The sequence below is a fragment of the Protobothrops mucrosquamatus genome, unplaced genomic scaffold (assembly GCF_001527695.2).
Source record: "Protobothrops mucrosquamatus isolate PMUCROS unplaced genomic scaffold, P.Mucros_1.0 scaffold11, whole genome shotgun sequence".
NCBI classification, from domain to species: Eukaryota; Metazoa; Chordata; class Lepidosauria; order Squamata; family Viperidae; genus Protobothrops; species Protobothrops mucrosquamatus.
This window is the reverse complement of record NW_015386398.1, coordinates 570,813-593,048: the sequence shown is the minus strand read 5'-3', so window position 1 is coordinate 593,048 and position 22,236 is coordinate 570,813. Positions and strand designations below refer to the sequence as shown.

General features: G+C 42.3%; 1 protein-coding gene across 1 annotated transcript; it reads left to right on the top strand.

Moving 5' to 3' along the window:
• The first annotated feature begins 716 nt into the window (after nucleotides 1-716).
• On the top strand, nucleotides 717-21,004 carry KIF22 (kinesin family member 22). Its single transcript, XM_029283063.1, has 14 exons — nucleotides 717-734; nucleotides 2,913-3,115; nucleotides 3,849-3,976; nucleotides 4,108-4,256; nucleotides 8,092-8,532; nucleotides 8,632-8,789; nucleotides 9,109-9,115; nucleotides 12,138-12,232; nucleotides 12,386-12,557; nucleotides 14,084-14,201; nucleotides 14,289-14,362; nucleotides 17,143-17,346; nucleotides 18,590-18,649; nucleotides 20,471-21,004. The coding sequence occupies exons 2-14, from the start codon at nucleotides 2,919-2,921 to the stop codon at nucleotides 20,504-20,506; spliced, it is 1,839 nt and encodes a 612-aa protein (XP_029138896.1). The 5' UTR covers nucleotides 717-734; nucleotides 2,913-2,918; the 3' UTR covers nucleotides 20,507-21,004.
• Nucleotides 21,005-22,236: the final 1,232 nt, after the last annotated feature.

Here is a 22,236-nt window from a genome sequence, read left to right as displayed (position 1 = left end):
TTTGGGGCGACGAATCCAGCCCCGCCCCCTCTGAGCGTTAGAAAAAAAGGCATGAGCGCGACTCGCTTTGGCGGTGCATTGCGCATGCGCTATCCTCTTTTTTTTTATATATATAATCGGATTATGCCCAGCCTCCCTACAACCATTTTTAAAATTTCAAATGTTATTTACAAAATGAGAGGTAAAAACGTATTACGAGTGACCAAAAAAAGCCTGGACGTTTAAAAATATATATTATAAACAAAAATGCAAAAGACGCTGCTCCAGCTCTTGAACCGTTTGTATGGTAAAAATAATGCACCAATACAAGAGAGACTCGTTCTGTAATGTTTCTAATCGCGATACAAAAAAAATAAGTACGGTATCTCTGGAAAATCGGTTCAATGTCAAATAGAAGGCGTTACCGTGTTAAGATCGATTTTACGTGACATCCCTCCCACGCCCTACGTAGCACTTCCGTTCCGAATTCATCATGTTTTACTGCGCACGCGTATCTTCTCCAAACGCCCTTTTGTTCCAAGGCGCGTGCGCACATTTCCGTTCTGTGTTTACCCCCCCCCTTCACACTGCTCTAGGGCTCGTCACACTTGAGAGAGCGATGCGCACGCGCAGAGGCAAATGGTTGTTTTCTTTCTTTTCTCCCATTGGTCTGCTTCCTATTGCGGGGCGGGCGCCAAATACAAACGGAGATTGGGATCCGACTTTGCACGGGCTGAAGCGGTTTGGAATTGGTGGTAAGAGTGAATGCAATGTGTGGATGAGACTTTTTTTTTGAAACTGATATTTGGAAGTAAATCCCATTTTAATTACTTAAGAAAGAAATCCAAGCCTCCTTGCAAAATAGGACTCCGACCCGACATCAGAGAGGTTTTTGCATCCAAAATGAAGGCAGTTCCTTAAGTTCAAAAAGCAGCTTGATGCAAGATTGGTCGCCCATCAATTTTTACTAAATGCATGTTTCCCTTCCCTTGATTACCCTTGATACCTCTTCCCATAGCATGGTCTTCTTTTATGAAAATGTATGGTTGTAAGTTCAAGAGTAATTCCAATTAATTATTTCAAAAAGACGTTTTTTTCGATCAAACTATAATAAAACATTACTTACAGTATTGATGTTAAATTCTGAATAGGTTAATGCCTATGAACAATAGCATTTTATTTCTGTGATTCTTCAAAGATAGTTGTGGGGGAGGGATGCCTTAAAATTGTGAACAACACAAGTTTAAAAATAAAACGGTTGTGGGGAGGGAGCTTCCTCCATTTGCTTTGTTTATTGCTTCTATATCCGCTCTCCCCTTTTCACACGATGGACTTAACAAGACAAAAGGGTGGCCAGGGGAAGTTTTGAAACGGATGTAATCGGGGAGGGGTGATGTATTCTAGTTAGGCATCTCGCACAAGATTGTGCCCTCTGAAGTCCTTTCAAATGGGACTGAAGGGGAGGGGAGTGGGGCGTCGCTATAGAAGTATATATAATGCTGTGAATTTGAATGTTTGTGTGTGGTCTCTGTTTTAGAAATTCCTGTTGAAGTTTCAGAGATTCACCGCACTTTGTAAACTGCTTTTTCTATTTTCTGCAGAATAAACTCTTTTCTTACCAATCCAATTTTGTTAGTGTCCTGAGGGTCCTGGAAGACTGGCAAGACATTTTAATCACGTTTCTAACAAAATGATCATAATAAAACATAAGTTAAATACTGGTGGGTTTTTTTTTCCTAAGGAAAGAATAGGAGAGTGAAAAGACAGTCTGGTTTTAATATAATTATCCAATAAATGTCAGGATAAAAAAGAATATCTTCAGTTGTTTTCAGAAGTGGAAGTTTAGATTTTAAACTTTAAAAGTTGTTTAGGCTTTTGTAAGGTAGACTGAAGCTGCCACACGTAATGATGATGGTAAGCAAGCAGGGTGGACAAAAGTCAGGAAAAGCTCCCTCAGAGGAAGTACTTAAGAAGGAACCAAGTTGTTATGGAAACAAAGGAAAAAAGGTATCCCGAATCAGACAAAAGAAGTTCAGCCTGAGCACATGGGAAAACCCTCCCCAAGTTCTATCAACAGTTACCCATAACAAAGCAAGGACTTTGGGGGATAAAAGGGGTCCTGAAGTCCGCCCACTTTTTGAATCATCTTTGGACCCAGATTTGGTGGCTTCCGTCCCTCTGGGTAGTGCCTGCCAGCCTAGCTGAGGACGTAAGTGTGGATGAGTATGTGTGCATGTATGAAAGAGGAAATGGACATGCATTATAATCAGTAAGGTTTGCTGTTATTTTAAATGCATTGTCTCTGTGTATTCTAAAGAACCAGTTGTGCCTCAGTATTGAGTTGAAGGTGATTTGAGTGTGACAGTTCTCCAGGGCTATGAGTGTATGAGTGAGTGACCGTAAGCCAAACCTAGGAAAATGTAACACTTTAAAGAAAATGATGCCATTGCCTTTTGTTGGTCCTCCATTGGATATTGTAGTATATGCATTGGCTAATACAGGAGTCACCAACCTGTGGTGTGCGGCCCATTACTGGGCCATGAGCTGTTGGCCACTGGGTCGCATGAGTGGCTGGCCAGTGCATGCGCGTGTGCATGCTTGCACCCCCTCATGCTAGCGTCATGGCGTCATACAAGCCCTAGCAATGCCATGAGCGTTGGGCAGGCGCTAGCATTGCCATGAGCTCACCTCCCCTACTTGTGCTGGCATCGTGGCGTCATGCCGGCGCTAGCGTTGCTGCAAGCGCAACATCTCCATTTGCGCTAGCATTGCGGCATTGCGTAGGCACTAGCATCGCCCGAGCATCGGGTGGGCACTCGTGGCCCCATTTGCATTATGCACGCACGGCCCTGTTGGTGCCTCCCACCAACCCAGAAAGGTTGGGGGCCCCTGCGCGAATACATTTGTTCAATCCTCTATTTTTTCCCCCACAGGTATTCATGACAACTCATCAGCGATTAAGTCGGGCTGACTTCCGCCGCTCTAATAATGTCTCTGAGCAAGTACAGGTTTGTGTACGACTGCGCCCAGGTGTGGGAACTGGACAAGGTCAAGAAGCTCCATGTGTACGAGGTGTGGACTCTCGTTCCTTGGAAATTCTCAATTGGAGAAATGAGATGGAGACTATGAAATACAAGTAAGTTGGGTAGGAGATTCAATAGATTTGAATGACTCTTAGTGTGCCTAATTTTCCACAGGGTTGAACTATGCTGCAATGAGCAATGACAGATGCTTTTTCTTCTGGGTCATGCTACTTTTTATAATTAGTCTCTTTACATGCAGGTATTATGGGAATGAACTGCTGGGATTCATTGTATGGACAAGAGTCAGTTGGAGCTAGTGGTTAAAATACAAGGAGATGTTGAGTTCTGCCTTAGAAATTAAATCTGGTTGGGTGACTTTGGGTCATTCTCAGCTCAACCCATCACCCAGGATTGTTGTGGGGAAAATAAAAGGAAGACGTCCACACTCAAGGAGTATGCTCACTGCCTTGAGTTGTTTGTTTGTTTGTTTTTTACAAAAAATAAAGCCAGGATATAAATAGTAAAATGCCAACAGTCTGTTGTGGTTCAAAGCTTCAGGAGAAAGGAGTCCAAGAGCCATAAGAACAGATACACGGTCGTGAGATATTTTGATACCGGTGGATATATGAAGACGGGTAATTTGGTGCCTTTCACTAAGCTTCAGCAAGCATATCTAATTGCAAAGGAATGTGGGAATTGTAAACAGGTCATATACTTTTGTATTAAAACAAACTTTGTGTATCTGGATTTGCTGTTCCATTTCTCAAGACTGCTAAAGAAAAAAATTCAGAGAAACCAATAAGCTTCTGTCCTGCATTCCTTTCACATCCATACGCTCTTCACCAGGTTTGATGCGTTTTATGGCGAGGCAGCCACCCAACATGATGTCTACATGGGGTCAGTCAAGCCTGTCTTGCACCATCTGCTGATGGGGCAGAATGCTAGCATATTGGCTTATGGACCAACTGGAGCAGGTGACTATAAGGCAGTGCTGCAAAGAAACCAAATGAACCCAGAGGGGTTGGGGTCATCTGGGGGAAAGAACTGGGCTAAAGCGATATGACGATGCTATACCGTTCTCATCTTGTCTCCTGCTGAATCACAGGCAAGACATACACCATGCTGGGAAATCCAGATCACCCAGGGGTGATCCCTCGAGCTGTTCGAGACGTCTTGCAGATGACAAGGGATGCTTCAGAAGATAAATGCAAATACTCTGTCTCTATGTCCTATCTGGAAATCTATCAAGAAAAGGTAAAAATGCGTGGTTTACACAATTGTACAAAGGGGAAATCTAGCCCGGTAAGTATAATGGCGCAGAATGACAGGATTTTTCTGGGAAGAAGGGGATTTAAAGCATAATGCGAATAAAAAGCCAGATCTGTTGGAGCGAGCATGGCCAACTGATCATGGCAAATGATAGATGCGCACGTGAACTTTATTTTCTTTTTTTCCCCATGCTGCTTTAGGATTTATCGCGGCTTTTAATGGAAAGGGTGTTGGATGTAAACATACTACTTGTTTACTGATTGGTATAGGACAGTGGTGGCGAACCTATGGCACGTGTGCCAGAGGTGGCACTCAGAGCCCTCTCTGGGCGCATGTGCCATGCCCCGGAGATGGCAACCGTCCCTCTTCAACCAGCCGCCCGCTAACTCGCCAAGGTCCCACGTGGCCTAATGCATCCCTACACCCATGCGCTCGCTGGCCTCTGTGTGTGGGGGCCGATGGCTTCAGGCAGCAGTCACCCCTGCCTCGCCTTGCCCTGAGACAATGGCACCCCCGCCTCGCCTTGCCTCGTCTCACCCCGTAGGACGAGCCTCCTGCCCACCGCCCCACCTGCCAGAGACCCCCTGGATCTGTCCCCACATGCGTCCCTCCCCACAAGCAACATCAAGGTGATCACGCCCACCTTGGCCACACCCACCCAGTCTGCCATGACCACCACAGTCACGCCCACCCAGTGGGCCACACCCACCTGGCACCCGGTGACAAATAAGTGGGTTTGGGGTTGCAGTTTGGGCACTCGTTCTCCAAAAGGTTCACCGTCACTGGTATAGGAAGTTCTGGACAATCTTTTAATAATAATAATAATGATAAAGTTGGAAGGGACCTTGGAGGTCATCTAGTCCAACCCCCTGCTCAGGCAGGAAACCCTATACCATTTTGGACAAATGGCTGTCCAGTTTCTTCTTAAAAACTTCCAGTGTTGGAGCATTCACCGCTTCTGGAGGCAGGTTGTTCCACTGATTAATTGTTCTAACTGTCAGGAAGTTTCTCCTTAGTTCTAGGTTGCTTCTCTCTTTGGTTAGTTTCCATCCGTTGCTTCTTATCCTGCCTTCAGGTGCCTTGGAGAATAGCTTGACTCCCTCTTCTTTGTGGCAGCCCCTGAGATATTGGAACACTGCTATCATGTCCCCCCTCGTCCTTCTCTTTGTTAAACTAGACATACCCAATTCCAGCAGCCTTTCCTTATATGTTTTAGCCTCCAGTCCCCTAATCATCTTTGTTGCTCTTCTCTGTACTCTTTCTAGAGTCTCAGCATCTTTTCGTGGTGACTAAAACTGGATGCAGTATTCCTACTTTCATTCAAGGTTATTTGAACACATGATGGGGGGAACTAAAGCAAGAGGCAGGTGGAGTCAGAGCTCAGACTGAGTAGAGTTAGACATTCAGACACAATTTTTTATATTCCTCGCATTTCCATTCTTTTCTGATAACTTTGCCTGTCCCTCTCTCTCCCAAGAAGTAAACTTAGGGGCATTTATTTATTTAGCATGCTTGTACATTAAGAGCTGGGGAGTCTACCATGTTATTACAGAGTAGTTTGGCTGCCTAAGATTGCTAGTTTGTTTAGTTCATTATCCAGAGTGCACCGCAGGGAGCAAACTAGCTCCACACACCGAGTGGCTAATGTTGGCCTCATCCGGCTCTTTTTCTCCACTGATTTCGCCTTGCATTTGGGCAAGACCAGGCTGGTTGGTTTATTTCTGCCGCACAAAACGCCATTAGCTTCCCCACAGGAGTGGTACTTGTATTTATTTATTTGTCTGTTTGCATCTTGCATGCTTTCGAAGTGCTAGGTTGGCAGAAGCTGAGGCGAGTGACAGGAGCTCATTCCATCTCATGGTGCTGGGGCTTGAACTGCTGGAGTACAAAGAGCCGAACTTTTCTGGTTGGCAAATCCAGCATATTTAAGCTACTGAGCTACTGCACCCCTAGGGATAGATCTCTCTCATGGAAGAGAATATGTGTACTGTTTTCACATTTAGAAACTGTCCAGCTCCCTCAGTATATTGACGATGCTGGCCATACCCATACAACATGTCTGCATGAAAACAGTCAACCTCAGAGAATCATAAGAACAATAATAGATACCTCTTATCAGCTTAATTTCTTGAAGGGAGATTTTGAAGTTAAGCTAATTAAAGCAGACCAGTGTTGCTCAACCTCAGCAACTTTAAGCTGTGTGGACTTCAGTTCCCAGAATTCCTCAGCCAACTTAAAGTTGCTGAGGTTGAACAACACTGAAGTGGACCATGAAGCTTTAATACTACAAGCTGTCTACCCTGGCCTAGGAGATTGGCAGGTTGATTGGTAGTGCAACATTTGTCCCTCACCACCCCCTGCTGTTCCAACTCTGCTCTGATGACACCCCCCTCCCTCCAATATTCTACACGGCCCCTGGCTGGAATTATTTCAGTTCTAAAGATTGATGAAGAACTGAGGCATGATTATTGGGAAGGAGCAGATGGCAAGGAAGCACTTGCAAAGGAGAAATGGGGGGGGGGGGAGAGCTTAACCAAAGAGAGCTAATAGCTACCGAGAGTATAAGAGGGGAAAGGGTAAGGACAATAGAGGACATGTGTAGGAGATGACCAGGTGGGATTGAACACATCAATTTGGAGTCGCTATCATCATAGCCTACAGCCTATTCTGCTAAGTTCCTGCCCCAGGCTCTGGAAATCATTCTGCACAGAGAGTACATCTTTTTGGGACAGATCGTTAGTGCCAAGATGTACAATAGCCTCCACATCACAGTCCTTGCTGGCATTCTTGATTATTTTACAAATACGCTTATTGTCCCTACTGGCAGTAGCACCTGGAAGACACCTGACTTCTTTCAAAACCTCTGTGTCCTTTCCTAAATTTACATCCCTTATAATTGAATCACCAACCAGAAGGTGGCTTCTCTTTTTGGGTGCCTTTCTGTTCTTGCATGACTGATGTGTAATACCTGATTCGCCCTTCTCCCTGTCGAAAACAAGTTCTTCATCTTGGACCAAGATCCCCTGCTTATTTGAGTTATCATCACAAATACCTTTACCTGTCTCCTTAATGTCCCTATTAAGGTCAGCAAGGGCACTGTATCTGTTGTGCAGGGACACACCGAAAGCTTTGTGTTTGTGGTTCACAGCTCTCACCCTGCCAGATTCCACGGTTGTCCACACTGCCCTTCTCCTGCAGGATCTTTGATAGCGACTAAGCGATCTAAACTCTCCCCCTTGAAGTCCATTGATTCTTATCTGGCACCAATTGCCTTGACCGTTAATAGATCAGATTCCTGTGAATAGGTAGCAAGAAATAATCTCGTAGCGCTTTTGAATTCTCTCTTGGCTCCTGATTTCCTACGTCTTGACACACGTGAAGACGAGAGAGAAAAAGGTGTGGGAATTTATAGCTCTCAGGATTCTGTTGGGCGCCAGCTATCACCAGCCTAGCATTAATGGCTAGTGCTTGGAAGATGACAGCTCTCATGGCAACAACAGCAATCCAACAGGGAGTGTTAAGGAGAAAAAAGCCTCTTAGACCTGAGGCAGAATAGGCAGGAAAAAGGCTCATTTGACTGAAATTAGTGTCTTAAGAGAAAAACAAGAAACCAATCCAGAATTGATTCAGGATCCTGTCATTTGAAAAGCAAGATCTGAAACAGTTTTTTTAAAAACAAAAATCAATGCCCAGATTACTCACCTTTGGAAAAACGTTGTTGCTGGAATGTATTAGCTTATCTGGGGAAAATATAAAGAAGGAGTGAGGGTTAAAATTCCACACCCACCATCCAAACTAGGGTTTTTCCTCCGTTCCTCAGGTTTTGGACCTTCTTCAGCCCACCCTCCGAGACCTGCCCATCAGAGAGGATCGTAACCACAACATCCTGGTTCCAGACTTGACCCAGAGAGAGCTCACTAGCTTTGCAGACTTTGAAAGCTATTTTCTGCCGGCAAGCAGAAAACGAACGGTGGCGTCGACTCAGCTGAACCAGCGCTCCAGTCGCAGTCATGCTGTGTTGCTGGTTCTGGTGAACCAGATCCGGGACTGGCCCACATATTCTCACCAGACTGCGAAGCTGTGCCTCATCGACTTAGCCGGCTCCGAGGACAATCGAAAAACGGGCAACAAAGGCCTACGCCTGAAAGAGAGCGGAGCTATCAACAGCTCCCTCTTTGTGCTCAGTAAGGTGGTTGATGCCCTTAACCAGGGTTTGCCTCGAGTTCCCTATAGAGACAGCAAGCTGACCCGCCTGCTGCAGGTAATTGGGGTTCTCTTTCTTCCTCCTCCCCCCCCCCCCCCCGGGATGGGAAGGAGTTGGTATCAAGGAGTGATATTTCCCCTGGAATCTCTCCTCTAGGACTCTCTGGGAGGCAGTGCCCACAGCTTGATTATTGCAAACATCGCTCCAGAGAAGAAGTATTATTTTGACACCCTCACAAGCCTCAACTTTGCTGCAAAGTCCAAACAAGTTGTGAATAAACCCTTCACCCAGAAAGCCTTACCCCACACCGGTAAGTCAGGAATTATGAAGTCTGGGCTTTGGAGGAAAGTTGGGAATTCTGGAAGCCACCAAGCAACAAAAGGCTGCTATGTAACCTTCAGCACTTGAACCTTCCATGATTAAATTAAATGAGAAAATATGGGTGTGAATTGCTCTACCCAGAAAAGCTAGGCAAGTGGTGGGAGTGGGAGACCAGACCTCTTCATCATGACACCTACATTCTGGAACTCTTTCCCAAAGTCTAGACCAGGGATAGGCAACCTTGGCTCTTTTAGGACTCGTGGACTTCAACTCCCAGAATTCCTGTTGGCTCAGGAATTCTGGGAGTTGAAGTCCACGGGTCATAAAAGAGCCAAGGTTGCCTTTCCCAAAAGTCTAGACTAGCCACGCTGGCTGGGGAATTCTGGGAGCCTGAAGTCCACATATCTTCAACTTGCCAAGTTTGAGAAACAATGGTTTACACCAAGTCTTAATGTAGTAAAGAAAATGTTTCAAAAGGTTCCGGGGCAAAAAAGTTAATCAAATCTAAACCTGTCTATATAGATAATAGGAAACCAGCAAAGCCTGGGAAAACTGAAACTCTGAGCAACCAACCAGAAGCACGAAGTTCTCTCTCAGGTGAGTTCATGGAAAGGGGAGGAGAGCTGACCTCATTATATCTTCCATTTTGGGGAGGTGGGAATCTTTCTTCAGTCTTGGAATTAACACTCTAGAGTAGCATTTCTCAGTTGGAATTGAGAGTCACTAGAAGTTCTGCAGGAAGTTGTAATTGAAGGGGGGGAAAAGTCTTTTTTTAAACTTTGTACACAACACAACGGTAGCAATCACAGTGGTGGAATGCTTTCACACACATTGGGCTGCTGATTTGCTGTTGTTGTAAATGCTGTAAAACACGGACCGTGTGTGTGGGTGAGAAGCATATTTGCATTGTTAAGTTTTCGCATTTTCTGGTAATGTTTATGCCACGGTTCCCTGAGATCTGAAAATTATTTCAAAGATTTCTCTTTGAAATAATAATCTGTATTATTCCTAATGTCTTAATCTGTATTGTGCAGATTGCTACCTGAAAGATGGGGGTAAGTTAAAAACTGTGGGGTCTCTGGAATTTATTTCTCCTGTTATCTTCGTTTCTCAAATAACATTAATCTACATAATAAATGTGTATCTAATCTTTTTCTGAACATTCCGACGAGGTCATCCTGTACCACGTAGCGCACTTTGCTAGCTAGCAGAACGGCAAGAAAATCGGAGTTCCGCTTGCTTCTTCCTAAGTAAAGACTGGGATTTTCCATATAAAGAGTTGGTGGGGAATTAAGGGGCCAACCTACCAAATTATAGTTTCAGGCATCAAGTAAAATATTGCCTGATTTTCCATCTGTGACAGAGAAATATCCTTAGAAATTTTCTAAATCGTGGAAAGAAAGGGCCTTCCAAAACATGACTGACGAAGGCCATATTCCAAGCTCTTATTTGTTACTCACTGCAGTCAAACAATTCTTTCCTGATAACAAGAGAGTTATTAGTTCCACTTGTTAAGGACTCTGTGAAAAAGGGGGCTCAGATGACTCTGCTTTAATTTGAGGGTTCCTTGATATTCTCTGAGCTTTCTTGCAGACATTTCATTATCCAAACTAGGTAACATCATCAGTGCTAGTAAGGAGTGCTGTTTGCTGTCGTTTTGTATTCTGGTGTCTTGCCTGTCTGCGTGGGTGGGGGCGGTCTTAGGGATTCTTTGGTTGGGCTGTTTACTAATGGCTCTGTGGCAGTTTCTTCATTGGGGTACTGCTTACTTGATTGTTGGTCTGATGTTGACCTTGGAGTTAATCTATGCTGATCTGGGTGCTGATTGCTGGTGGAGAACGGCTTGGGTCTGTTTGTTCTTTTTTGGGCTGGGTGATGGCCTCTTTTGCAGGTGCACACACACCCAGCCGGCCACTCACACGGCCCAGTTGCAATTAGGCCACAGCCCATTAGTGAGCCGTGACCCACAGGTTGAGGACCCCTGCTATAAGCCAAGTTGCTTATGGGACAATACTGGTAGTCCTCAATGCACAACCACAATTGAGCCCAAAATTTCTATTGTGAATTTTGCCCCATTTTACAACCTCTCTTGTGACAGTTGTTAAGTGTTGTTAATTGAATCACTGCAGTTGTGAACTTAGTAATATGGTTGTTAAGTGGCTTCCCCATTGACTTTGCGTGTCGGAAGGTTGCAAAAGTTGATCACATGACCCTCTTGACATTGCAACCATCATGAATCAGTTGCCAAGTATCTGAATTTTGATCATGTCACCGTGGGGATTTTGCGACGGTTGTGAGAAATAGTCATAAGCCATTTTTTTTCACTGCAATTGTAACTTTGAACAATCATTAAATGGACTCCCAAAAATGCTTTTTTAGGAGGCAACTGGACTTCCTTGTTTGACTGAGAATCTTCATAGACATTAAATGAACTGTTGTTAAGTCGAGGACTACCTGCTGAATATTATATTGGAGACTACAGCTGAGAACACTTTCCTGGCAAATTTTCTATCCTACCTGATCTCATAATTTCCTAGCAACACATCAAAAAAAAAAATAGGATGTTGTCTTTTACACATTCAGTTGGTTGGCCTATTTTAATGCTCTTTTTATTTTGACACATGATGGATAATATACATCATGAAGGGCAAAATCATAATGTAAGAGAAGATACAAGGTCTCTTTTCCTAAAAGTGGCCACTGGACTTGAACAATAGGGAAGAGACGGGTTTTGAGAATTTTCTTTCTATATATTTCTCTATCAGATAAACAAATGGCTATGTTTCGACAATGCACGCAGTCACAAGCCAGCCAGTTTTAGCCTACAGAATTGTATGAAGCAAGCCTAGGTGATTAGTTTTGTGGATCAGCCCATCACACGATGGCAGGGACTGAATTGACTGAATACAGTTAATGACCTCGACTTACGACCACAGTTGAGCCCAAAATTTCTGTTGCTAAGCAAGGGTTCTTGAGGTTTCTCCCCATTTTACAAACTTTCCTGCCACGGTTGTTAAGTGAATCACTGCAGTTGCTAAGTTAGAAACATGACTGTTAAGTGAATCTGGCTTCCCCATTGACTTTGCTTGTCAAAAGGCGATTGCATAACTTTGGGGTATTGCAACCGTCATAAACATGAACCAATTGCCAAGTGTCCAAATTTTGATCCCAGGACCGTGGGGGTTGCTGCAACAGTCATAAGTGTGAAAAACAGTCATGAGTCACTTTTTTGGGTGCCATTGTAACTTTGAACAGCCATTGAATGAATGGTTGTAAGTCTTTCCATAAACCGTGACTGTTGGGCAAAGACAGCTAATCCTCTTCTTCCAACAGATGGCAAGAGGCCTTGTCCAGGCTTCAGAGACGCAGGCCCTGAGGCCAAGAGGCCTTGCCTCCAAGAAGAACAGCCAGGGACACCTGAAGAGAAGCCGCTCAGGTGAGTCACCAGGTATTTTGGTAGCTTTGGGTGCAGTCCAGTTCTTTCATGCCACCTCCCAAAATGCTGAACTGAGGAGGGATTGTTGCTCTGGCTGGCGTGTTGGAGGAGTGAGACACAATCTGACATGGAGCTGGTCTTTTTCTGTGCTAGTTCTTTGCTGCCTCTTGAGGATCTTGACCCCAATTTGGCTGAACGATTGCTAAGATTAGAGGCCCTAGAGAAAGGAAACTATGGGAGCCAGAGGTTACCTTTCCTTAACACACCACGCAGGGAACGGCTGAATGTCCTGAAACTCCTGGATGAGACACGCCGTGAGCTGAAGGTCTGTCTTTTGTGTTTCCATTGTTCTGCTTTGATGTGACTAAGTACAATGGTACCTTGGTACTCAATTGCTTTGAAACTCATTGGATTTGGTACTCGACGCACAAGCTAGAACTTGTCGATGTCGGTTGCCTTGTGACTCACTATATTATTCCTTATGGGAAAAATCTGGTACTCGTCGCGCCTCTTGGAACCAATGAACGATGAATACCAAGGTACAACTGTAATAGCAATGCAATACTTAGTTGGATGCTCAGATTAATTGAATTTAAAAATGGTCCTCGTTAACCAGTCAGATTTTTAGAAGAATGCTGGGTCTTTGTCTAGTCTTTTAAAATAAAATTCGCCCATACTGAAAATTGAGCAGAGTTTAACACATTAAACCAAGGTACCGGTACTTATTTTCTGTTTTATACAGATAGGAATATTTCTGCTGAGTTGAAGCTTTTTAAAAGAAATATGTGTATTGTCTTCAAAGCCTGTATGCGAATCGCAAATGGATGCATTTGACTGAAAAATACGACACCCTAAGCATTTCATCTGATAATTGCTCTTTTCTCTCTTTTGCCATCCTCACTTCTTTTTTTTATTCAGAGTTGTGGGAATGGTAGATGTTAAGACTTCAGAGAGGTAAAAAAAAATAACACTGATTAATATTCTGATTTCTGCTGTGTTGATCCTAATACTGGACTAAGTTCAGTTTACGCATTCAGTTTACGCATTCAGAAAAAGTAACCGTATGCTACTATTCATGTTCACAATAAGCAACAGAGGAGACAAGCACTTAGAACAGGGGTGTCCTGACATGTTGCGACTTTTTTTTCCATTGCCGGCAATTGGGTGGGCGCGGTTTCAGCATGACCCACAGTTTGACACCCCTGACTTAGAAGCAAAAGATTGATAGGGTGGAGACTTGGAGGAAGGGCAAAATGGAGGCCAACGAACCAGTGATGCATCCGCCCAGTTCCATTTGAATGGAATGGTGAAGAGAGAAATTAAAAAGAGAAGGGTTTGGATAGAGCAGGTAACCCCAATGTTGTGTAGTGAGAATGGTGAGGCATTGAAGACACAGGAGTGAAAGTAACAGCTCATTTATTCAATCCACACAGAAGCGGCTCTAGCAGCTGCTTGACTCATATTTATACGGACCGCCACTAGGCGGCAGCCAATGATTTTAAAGCATACATTCCCGCCTAAACACAGGCTTGCAATGTATATAGACAGACAGTTGAGGATTTAAATTGAACCACTTGGTTAACTGTTTTAATAACAGACCTTATGAAATTAAGTTAATACACAACACCCAAGCTCATGGCAGATGCTGTTAAGTAAATTCTATGTCACTTGTGAGTGGAAGGGAGAGAGGTTCATAGCAATAGAGGCGATGACTGACTGCCATAAGATCACGGTGGAACTATTATTAGTCCAATAACAGTGTTTTCTTTTCTACAAAGACATCATGACACTTTCCTCCTTTTCCCCACTTGCACCTTAAATTAACCCTTATTTTACCCCTGCTTCTTCCAGAAAGTTAAAGAAAAGCAGTTAGAAATGGAAGCCCAGACTCTGAAAAATAATAAAGGCGTGCTTTTCCCCCAAGCTGCAAAACCCCGAAAACAGGCCACCGTACTGCCCCTCCAACAAGGTGAGAAGGTTGGGGAGGCTTTTGAAGTCAGGCCTTCCTTATTCTCCTGTGTGGCAAGGTCCCAATTTGCTTTCTTTCCCTCTCCAGTGCAAACACCTGTCAAGAGTCAAGAAGAAGAGGAGGGTGTTGTTAGGAAACAGAAGACCAGAGGCCGAAAGAAGGTGGGTAAATCGATTTTGGCTCCATTTTGGTGAAGAACAGAAAGGGTAGCAGAATTTTTCTCCAGCCAATTTGCCATATGTACCACAGTTTTTAAGGCAACTTAACAAACATACCTGAACAGAGGTATCTCCTGAGAAAGAGCCATTTCAAACTGTCAGTTGGAAGCCTATGTCCTGCAGATGTTTTGTTAGCTGCTAGCATCCTAAGCCATATTGACTGCAGCCAATAGCAACTGAGGGTGCAGTCATTTTGGGAGGACCCTTAGGGAAAACTGGGATAGGGGACCTTATTGGTTCATGAACATTACTACCCTGGTTTGAGGGGCCTTCCCATCTCCCTGTGCAAATTGAATCTTGGAAATCAGGCAACAAATACTGTAGTAGCTCCAAGAATAAGAGACCTTGGCTTTGATGCCTTAGTGCAGGAGGGTCTTGTGCTCTCATCTGAGGTACATTCAGGCACTTTAGACAATTGGGTTAAAGAGAAGGAAAGATTATAAGACCGGTAATGCATACTAATGATGCTGGAGAAGAGTCCTGCGAGTCCCCTGGATTGCAAGGCGATCAAACCGGTCAGTCCGAGAGGAGACCAACCCTGACTGCTCTTTAGAAGGCCAGATCCTGAAGTTGAAACTCAAGTACTTTGGGCACCTAATGAGAAGGAAGGACTCATTGGAGAAGAGCCTAATGCTGGGAAAAATTGAGGGCAATAGAAGAAGGGGACGACAGAGAATGAGGTGGCTGGATGGAGTCACGGAAGCAGTAGGCGTGAGCTTAAATGGACTCCAGAAGATGGTGGAGGACAGGAAGGCCTGGAGGAACGTTGTCCATGGGTCGCAATGGGTCAGACACGACTTCGCAACTAACAACAACAATGCATACTAATAATTTCCTTGCTCTTAATTAACAGGAATGTACACTGTGATCCAAGAAACTGCAGAATAATTATTAATAGTGTGGGGCCACGTGTCATTTTAAATTAAAATTTTGCAGAGTATGATTCACACAAGGTGCTGATTATCTGAATCGTAGTTAACTGCCATAGTTGGCTGGGGTTCATAAACACAATAAGCAAAAACCTATGGTTTATGGATTACACTAAGACAGAAGGAGATAATAAAAAAATTGGATTAGACTGTCTATAAGGAGGAGGCAGTGGAACCAATCAGACACTGCAATTTAGGTTTGTGGTTGGTGGAAAGAGTAGAAATTTTGCTGTTTCTAATATCTGCATTGACCATATGCTCCAAACCAAGATCTGATTGGTTCTGCCACCTGCTACTCACACTCTGGGGAGAGTTTCATTTGGAAACTGTCCAGCAGCTTTAACAGTGTAGGATGGCCAGCAGGAAGAGAGAGCTGTTGAAGTTTTGGCACTAGAGATGTGGATTTTCTAGAAAATTTGGCCAATGAGTATGATTCAATTAGCATATTTGTCTTATTAGTCATAGTCTTCATAGATACTAGGGCCAAATTGTTTGATGTCGGGGGGGAAATCAAATGTAGCTGCTTTATGAAATTTGAACATTAAATTTACAGAAAATCACAAATATTTTTATTTAAAATTTGAAAAGACCATTGGGCAATAAGTAATACAAAAATAGTAGCAGTGTAGTTTTACTTTCTCGTTGTTTTTTTAAGATAACCCACTGCAAAACATTCTGATTGGAATTTGCCAAACATTCCCAAACTAAAATATTTTCCACAGAAAAAAAATTACCCTACATCCTTAGCATTGTTATTACCATCATTAAATAAAAGCAGGTCACGGGTGAGGTAGTCAGGGCAATGGGCAAGCAGCCCTGAGAAATAGCTTTGTCCAGAGACTTCTCAAACCTGGTAGTGCTTCTGGGTCTTGTCATATAGCTTCAGTGTACAGGGAACTACCAGGCAGACGAATTAAGGGCTGGTCAATAACTTACCAACCATTGAAGGCCAATAGATACTTAACAGTTGTGAGGAAAGCATGTTTTGGGAGGAATGTAGGAATGGGAGCGTGTGAGCAAGATAGAAACCTAGAATGTGTCTTAGTTAAGGCAAACTTGAAATCCTCTTTGCAGTATGCTTTATCAAAACTGCTACAAGCTACATGAACATAACTGATATATTTCTTTTTATTAAGACAATAACTCTTGAGGATAATTACAGTGGATGGGGAAGTAATTTGAGGTTTGCTAATTATTTATGCTTATGTCATCTATTACCCATGCATAGGCAATAGTATGCATAATTACCTATGCACCTTGACTATCTTTTCTCCTCCTTTCCTGAAATGTATAAATGCATCCTTTTGTCTGTGGGAGTCCCTTTGTCAGGCGCTCCCCAAACCCATTATTTTCTGGAGGGAATTACTCCAGCACACACGGAATAAACAATTACTTCGTGAGCCTTATTGGTTTTGAGGTCCTGCGTTTGATTCCACAGTGTATTCTGGTGTAGGCAAATTGATTGGACCAGTGGATAATAGGTCTTTTGGGGGAAATCTCTGAGCAGATCTCGTAGCTTAGACCAGGGGTCTGCAACCTGGACAACTTTAAGACTTGTGGACTTCAGCTCCCAGAATTCCTCAGCCAGTATAGCTGGCTGAGGAATTCTGGGAGCTGAAGTCCACAAGTCTTAAAGTTGTCAAGGTTGCAGACCCCTGGCTTAGACAATCATTTCTTTGCCATGATTCTTGTCTATATTAATAGGAGGTGGGAGTTGATAAATGGCTAGGTAAGAAGGGTTTGGTTTTAAAAGGCAGCCTCATTGGTCACTCTGTTTCCATGTTTGTTTTTCAGATTTTAGATTTCGACTCTGAAAACAAGGTTCCCATTGAGTTTGAGATGAAGATCCATCCAGATCAGCTGGCTCTTAGCAAAGCTAATATTCTGTCCCTCATGAACTCAGGTTCCGTGAAGGATCTTATGGGCCTGCACCTCATTGGCAAGAAAAAGGCCCAGCTCATTGTGAGCTGGAGAGAAAATTATGGATCTTTTGAGAAGGTTGGTGGTCTCAGAGGGCAGAGTTTATTTGAGACATATTGCTGACCCCATAATTTCTCACCCTAGACAAGCAACTCTTTATCATCTGAGCTCCACACTTTTTTAGGTAATAACAATCCAATTCCATTAATCATGTGCAGCCATTGTGTGCCAGTTTACTTTGTTTGGGGCCTTGGGGAATCCTAAAGTGACATCTGCTTAAGTATGCGATGCCCAACAGAGCTATTGTTTGTAATTAGGCTGTTGTAAATTGTTCCAAATTTAGTCATTCCAGATTCAAAGTCCTCATGGTATTGTACTTTGTGCCCCAATAATAATAGTACCATTGTTGGTTACTTTCAAATGTTTGCAATCTTCATTTGCAAATCTGAGTGTTTTGTAATCCTTCCCAATTCCACCACCATCATCACCACCATTACCTCCTCTTCCTTGCCTTTGAAAACCATCAAGGTCATGGAAGTGTTGCACTGAAGATAGGTGGTATAAATGTTAACCTCTAGTATAATTTATATCCTTTTATTGACATTGTACTGCAACAAGCAAAAACAATTTTGCCACCACGACTCGACCATTTTGCTACCACAACTTGGTTATTTTGGTGGCACTATACAGGTAGTCCTCGACTTGCAACCATTCGTTTCGTGACTGCTTGAAGTTATAATGGCATTTTTAAAATGACTTTATCACAGGTTTTTCACCCTTACAACGGTTGCAGCATCCTTATGGTCATGTGATCAAAATTCGGGCCCTTGGCAACTGGGCACGTATTGATAATTGCACTGTCCCGGGGTCCATGTGATCACCACTTGTAAACTTCCCAGCTGGTTGCCAACAAGCAAAGTCAATGGGGGAAAGTCAGATTCACTTAACAGCTTCATAATTCTCTCAACAACTGCAGTGATTTGGTTAAGAACTCTGGCAAAAAAAAAGTTGTAAAATGAGGCAAAACTCATTTAATGATGGAAAAATTGGGCTCAATTGAGGTCTACTGTAATTAAGGAGAGTTCTGAGGATCATCGTTAATAAGGCTGTGGATTGCCAGTGCTGTTCTAAATGATGGGCTATACCAGGGGTAGGCAACCTTGGTTCTTTTATGACTCGTGGACTTCAATTCCCAGAATTCCTGAGCCAGCTATGCTGGCTCAGGAATTCTGGGAGTTGAAGTCCACGAGTCATAAAAAAGCCAAGGTTGCCTACCCCTGGGCTATACCTTATTGTATTGTGTGTTTTTTTCTTTTTATAGGTACAGGATCTTGAGAAAATCCATGGTATTACAGCTAAACAAGTAGACTCTTTTATGGAGGTATGCATTTAGCCAAGTTTCTACTCAGTTCAGAGAAAGATTGTCTAAATTATGTAATTTAATTGGATCAGAATTCCAACTGGTGGTGTGGCTGGTGGCAGCGAATGATGGAAGTTGTCACTCAACATCTGGAAATTCACCTTTGGGGTGAATTTCCCCTAAAAATAGGATATTGAATATATGAATATTCTGTTCTATTATAGAATCCTAATACTTATCCAGCATCTACATTTATGAGTTAAAAATTAAAGTTTTAGCACACACACACAAAAAGGTAATCAGTGATACCAAATGACTACAAATGAGTATATAGTTTTTTACTCAAAGCCAGAAAAGTTGCTGGCTTCATAATTTGTTAACAAAATAATAATTTTACTTTTTAATGAGAAATGATCTAGCACTTCCAAGTCTAAATGCTCTGGAAAGACTCTCCTGTGTTTCCTTTTTACTAAAAGCAGAGTTCGCCTTGCTTACCAGCCACAGAGGGGACACTAAGTGATTTATTCTTATTCTACCTTCCTAGATAGAATTCCTTGCCACTTATAGTGACTAGGTTAATAATTAAACATATTCTTAATTAAGGTATAGTTTTTGACTGCCGTTGATACTACAATGGCTGAATTTGCATGTTCTAATAAGGCATAATTCCCAGTTTAGCATTTGATGGATTATGAAACCATTATGTGCTGAGTTACTGAAGACATTTCATTTCCCTTGGTTGCTCACATTAGCAAACCAGGAATCTAAAATTAGAATAGCTTTCCATTATATTTCAACATAAGGCATAGTTAACTCCAGGAGAAATTAGATGCTAGAGTAAAACCAAGTCTCCAAGCTATACATATATAGCTTGGAGGTGGAAAATATGCATGAAAATGATGATATGGTCAAAATACTCGCTTGCCTAATAATTGTGCACACGGTGTACAAATGCTGGCTTATTTGGGATTGTCCTGGGTGCAAGCAATGAGGCTATGTTTGATGTAGCAGCTTTATTTAACTTACATTAAAAAGGGAATAAAGGATAAAAACAAAATAAAAAGGAACAGGGCACAAAAAGAGAGACAGTTGTGTACCTAGAATTGGTCATGCTTAGAGCAGACCTGCTGAAATTAATTAAACCTGTTAGTCATCACTAATTTGATCCACTGATCCACTGATGGATTTATTCTCAAAAGTAGAAGCATCTGGATCCAGACTATAGTAGGAAAGCTTTCATGAGAAACAAAACTGGCATCTTTCAGATAAGTTAAGGGAGAATGGGTTTTTTTAACTGTCCCTGTTTTATACACATAAGTTTTATTAAACTTATCAAAGTATATAAATGAAAGCATTGGGAAAGGAGGGGAGAAAGAAATATAGGAGAATGGAAAAAAGCATTAGCTTCTGACTCTTCATTGCAATAGAATAATAACATTAAAGCTTCAACTTGCATTTTTGCATAATTAATAGCCATTTCTATAACAACAAACTTGTCTAATCAACAAAAGCTGAAGTCAAAGTTTTATTTTATTTTTCCTTTCAAGCACAAATCCAGAAGCAGAGGTTTTGTATAAGTGCTTTTTCAAAAGGCACCTGGGCTTTTGTTTTCCCTTGAAGACATTTCGCTTTTCATCCAAGAAGCTTCTTCAGTTCTAACTGAATGGTGGAGAATTCACCACCCCTGAATTCTCTTTTGAGAAAGCACTTTTGGATTGCTAAACGAAGTTTTAATCATAGAGGTAATTGGGCAATGCCTACTGATGGAGTAGTTCAGATAGTAGCTATATTCTGTATCTGTGATCAATAAAGGCTTAACATTGCTCTTTTCCAATTGTGCAGGCAAATATCTTCAAATGTCTTCGAAAACTTCAGTAACTGGACTGGCACTGAAACAGCATCTCCCATACCAGGATTTTTTAATTAACATTGCTCATGTGTTCATTTTTATTTAACTAATACAGGTACTCAGCCTTCCGAGGTCAGTAATATGAGGATCCAGATTGTTTGGGGGGGGTGTAATATGCTGACTCTAAACCACTTCAAGAAGGCTGTATTGCATCTATTGGTATTGCTATATTAGAAGTTAAAATCTCAGAACAATATTTTTAATGATTACATTGCTCATCCTTGGCCCTTCACTGTAAACAATCCAGCATTCACAACTATCAAGGTATCAGCGTAAAGGAGATGGGAGTATTTTTGGTAAAGAATAAGGGGAAATTATTAGTTTTTAAATTTTGGACAGTATTGTCTCAAACCATTTTTTCAGTTTCCTTGGTGTTTGTCAAAAGTTCTGATTTTAAGCTAATTTGGAATATTATTCTATAGGTCTGTATACATTTTCCATCCTATATTAAAATTTGGGTGTAACCAACTTACAATGATTATTTTGTGTTTTAAAAAGCATTGGCTCAGCTAACTAGGTTTTGTAGATGATAAAGTTTGGAATATGTCCCCTCATTGCTAATGGTCAAGGATAACAGTTGCTCCTGGATTTTCTGCTATGGATGGGGTGGTGTGCTTTGGACTCACAGAAATCAGTACAAATTATTTTCAAACAAGTCGACTAATAACCCCTATGAAGCCAAATGTCTATGGAGATTCTCAGTCATCCAGGTCATGGTTGTCCCAAACGTGCTTTTCAAAGACAACTGGACATGAAGCCAATTCTACACACCAGTAAATTCTAGACACAAATGATGCTTCCTGTTTAAAATCTTTGCAGAGCACAGTCATGAAAAATCGAGTGAGGCTTTATTAATCTAATCTGAAAGAATCTTGACAAAAGTATTAGGGGTAACGTATGAGAACAGACACAAAACATTTGTATTCTCAGAAATACTTAGTCTCTTAAAATGCAAGTGTGGTGTTTATTAACCTGCTAAAGCAGGGGTCCCCAATCCCTGGTCCATGGACCAGTACTGGGCCACGGCATGCCAGCAACCGGTCTGCACAAATAAGCAAAGCCCCATCTGCAGGACACCAAACCACGCACCCTCTGGTGCACGGAAAAACCTTTCTCCACGGAACTGGTCTCTGGTGCCCAAAAGGTTGGGGACCTCTGTGCTAAAGCAAAGGAATACCAAGTGGTCTCAATGTATTGAACATTTGTGATTCTTGATTACATATTTCTACCAGCCCCCCTTCCAAGTTCGCAAAACATGGTTGGCAGGGTTGTAATGAAATAGGTAGGGATACATATTTCTGAGATTTGAATTATAGTAGCTCTTAGTGTTTCTGCTCTAAATATGGTAACGCCCAAAGGGAAACAGGTGCGTGCTATTGCTCTTGATATAAAGCATACCTCTGTGATCCAGTGAGATGCTCTAGACTTGAAATTTAATTTCTGCGTGACATGAATATTTGTGGTAGTCAATTTGGTACCGGACGTGTCCCAACCATTGTTTTTCGTCTGGTCATCAGTTTCTTTAAAGTGGTATTTTCCAACCAAGTTCTCTTTGTTTCTTTCCACCAATCAAGCCCTTCCATTGATGACCTCATTCCGCTAAACTAAAGTATCAATCAGTTGGGAAATAAGGAAAAGGGATGCTGAAGAAGTAGGAATCATTAATTTATAATGGCATCTACGAATGTTCTTAGTAGAG

Excerpts from the sequence above, each read along its gene's own strand:
- KIF22 (XM_029283063.1), top strand. The coding sequence starts at position 2,919 with ATGACAACTCATCAGCGATTAAGTCGGGCTGACTTCCGCCGCTCTAAT. Across the intron at positions 3,116-3,848 it reads ATGGAGACTATGAAATACAA|GTTTGATGCGTTTTATGGCG; the intron begins GTAAGTTGGGTA and ends GCTCTTCACCAG. Across the intron at positions 12,558-14,083 it reads AGACACGCCGTGAGCTGAAG|AAAGTTAAAGAAAAGCAGTT; the intron begins GTCTGTCTTTTG and ends TGCTTCTTCCAG.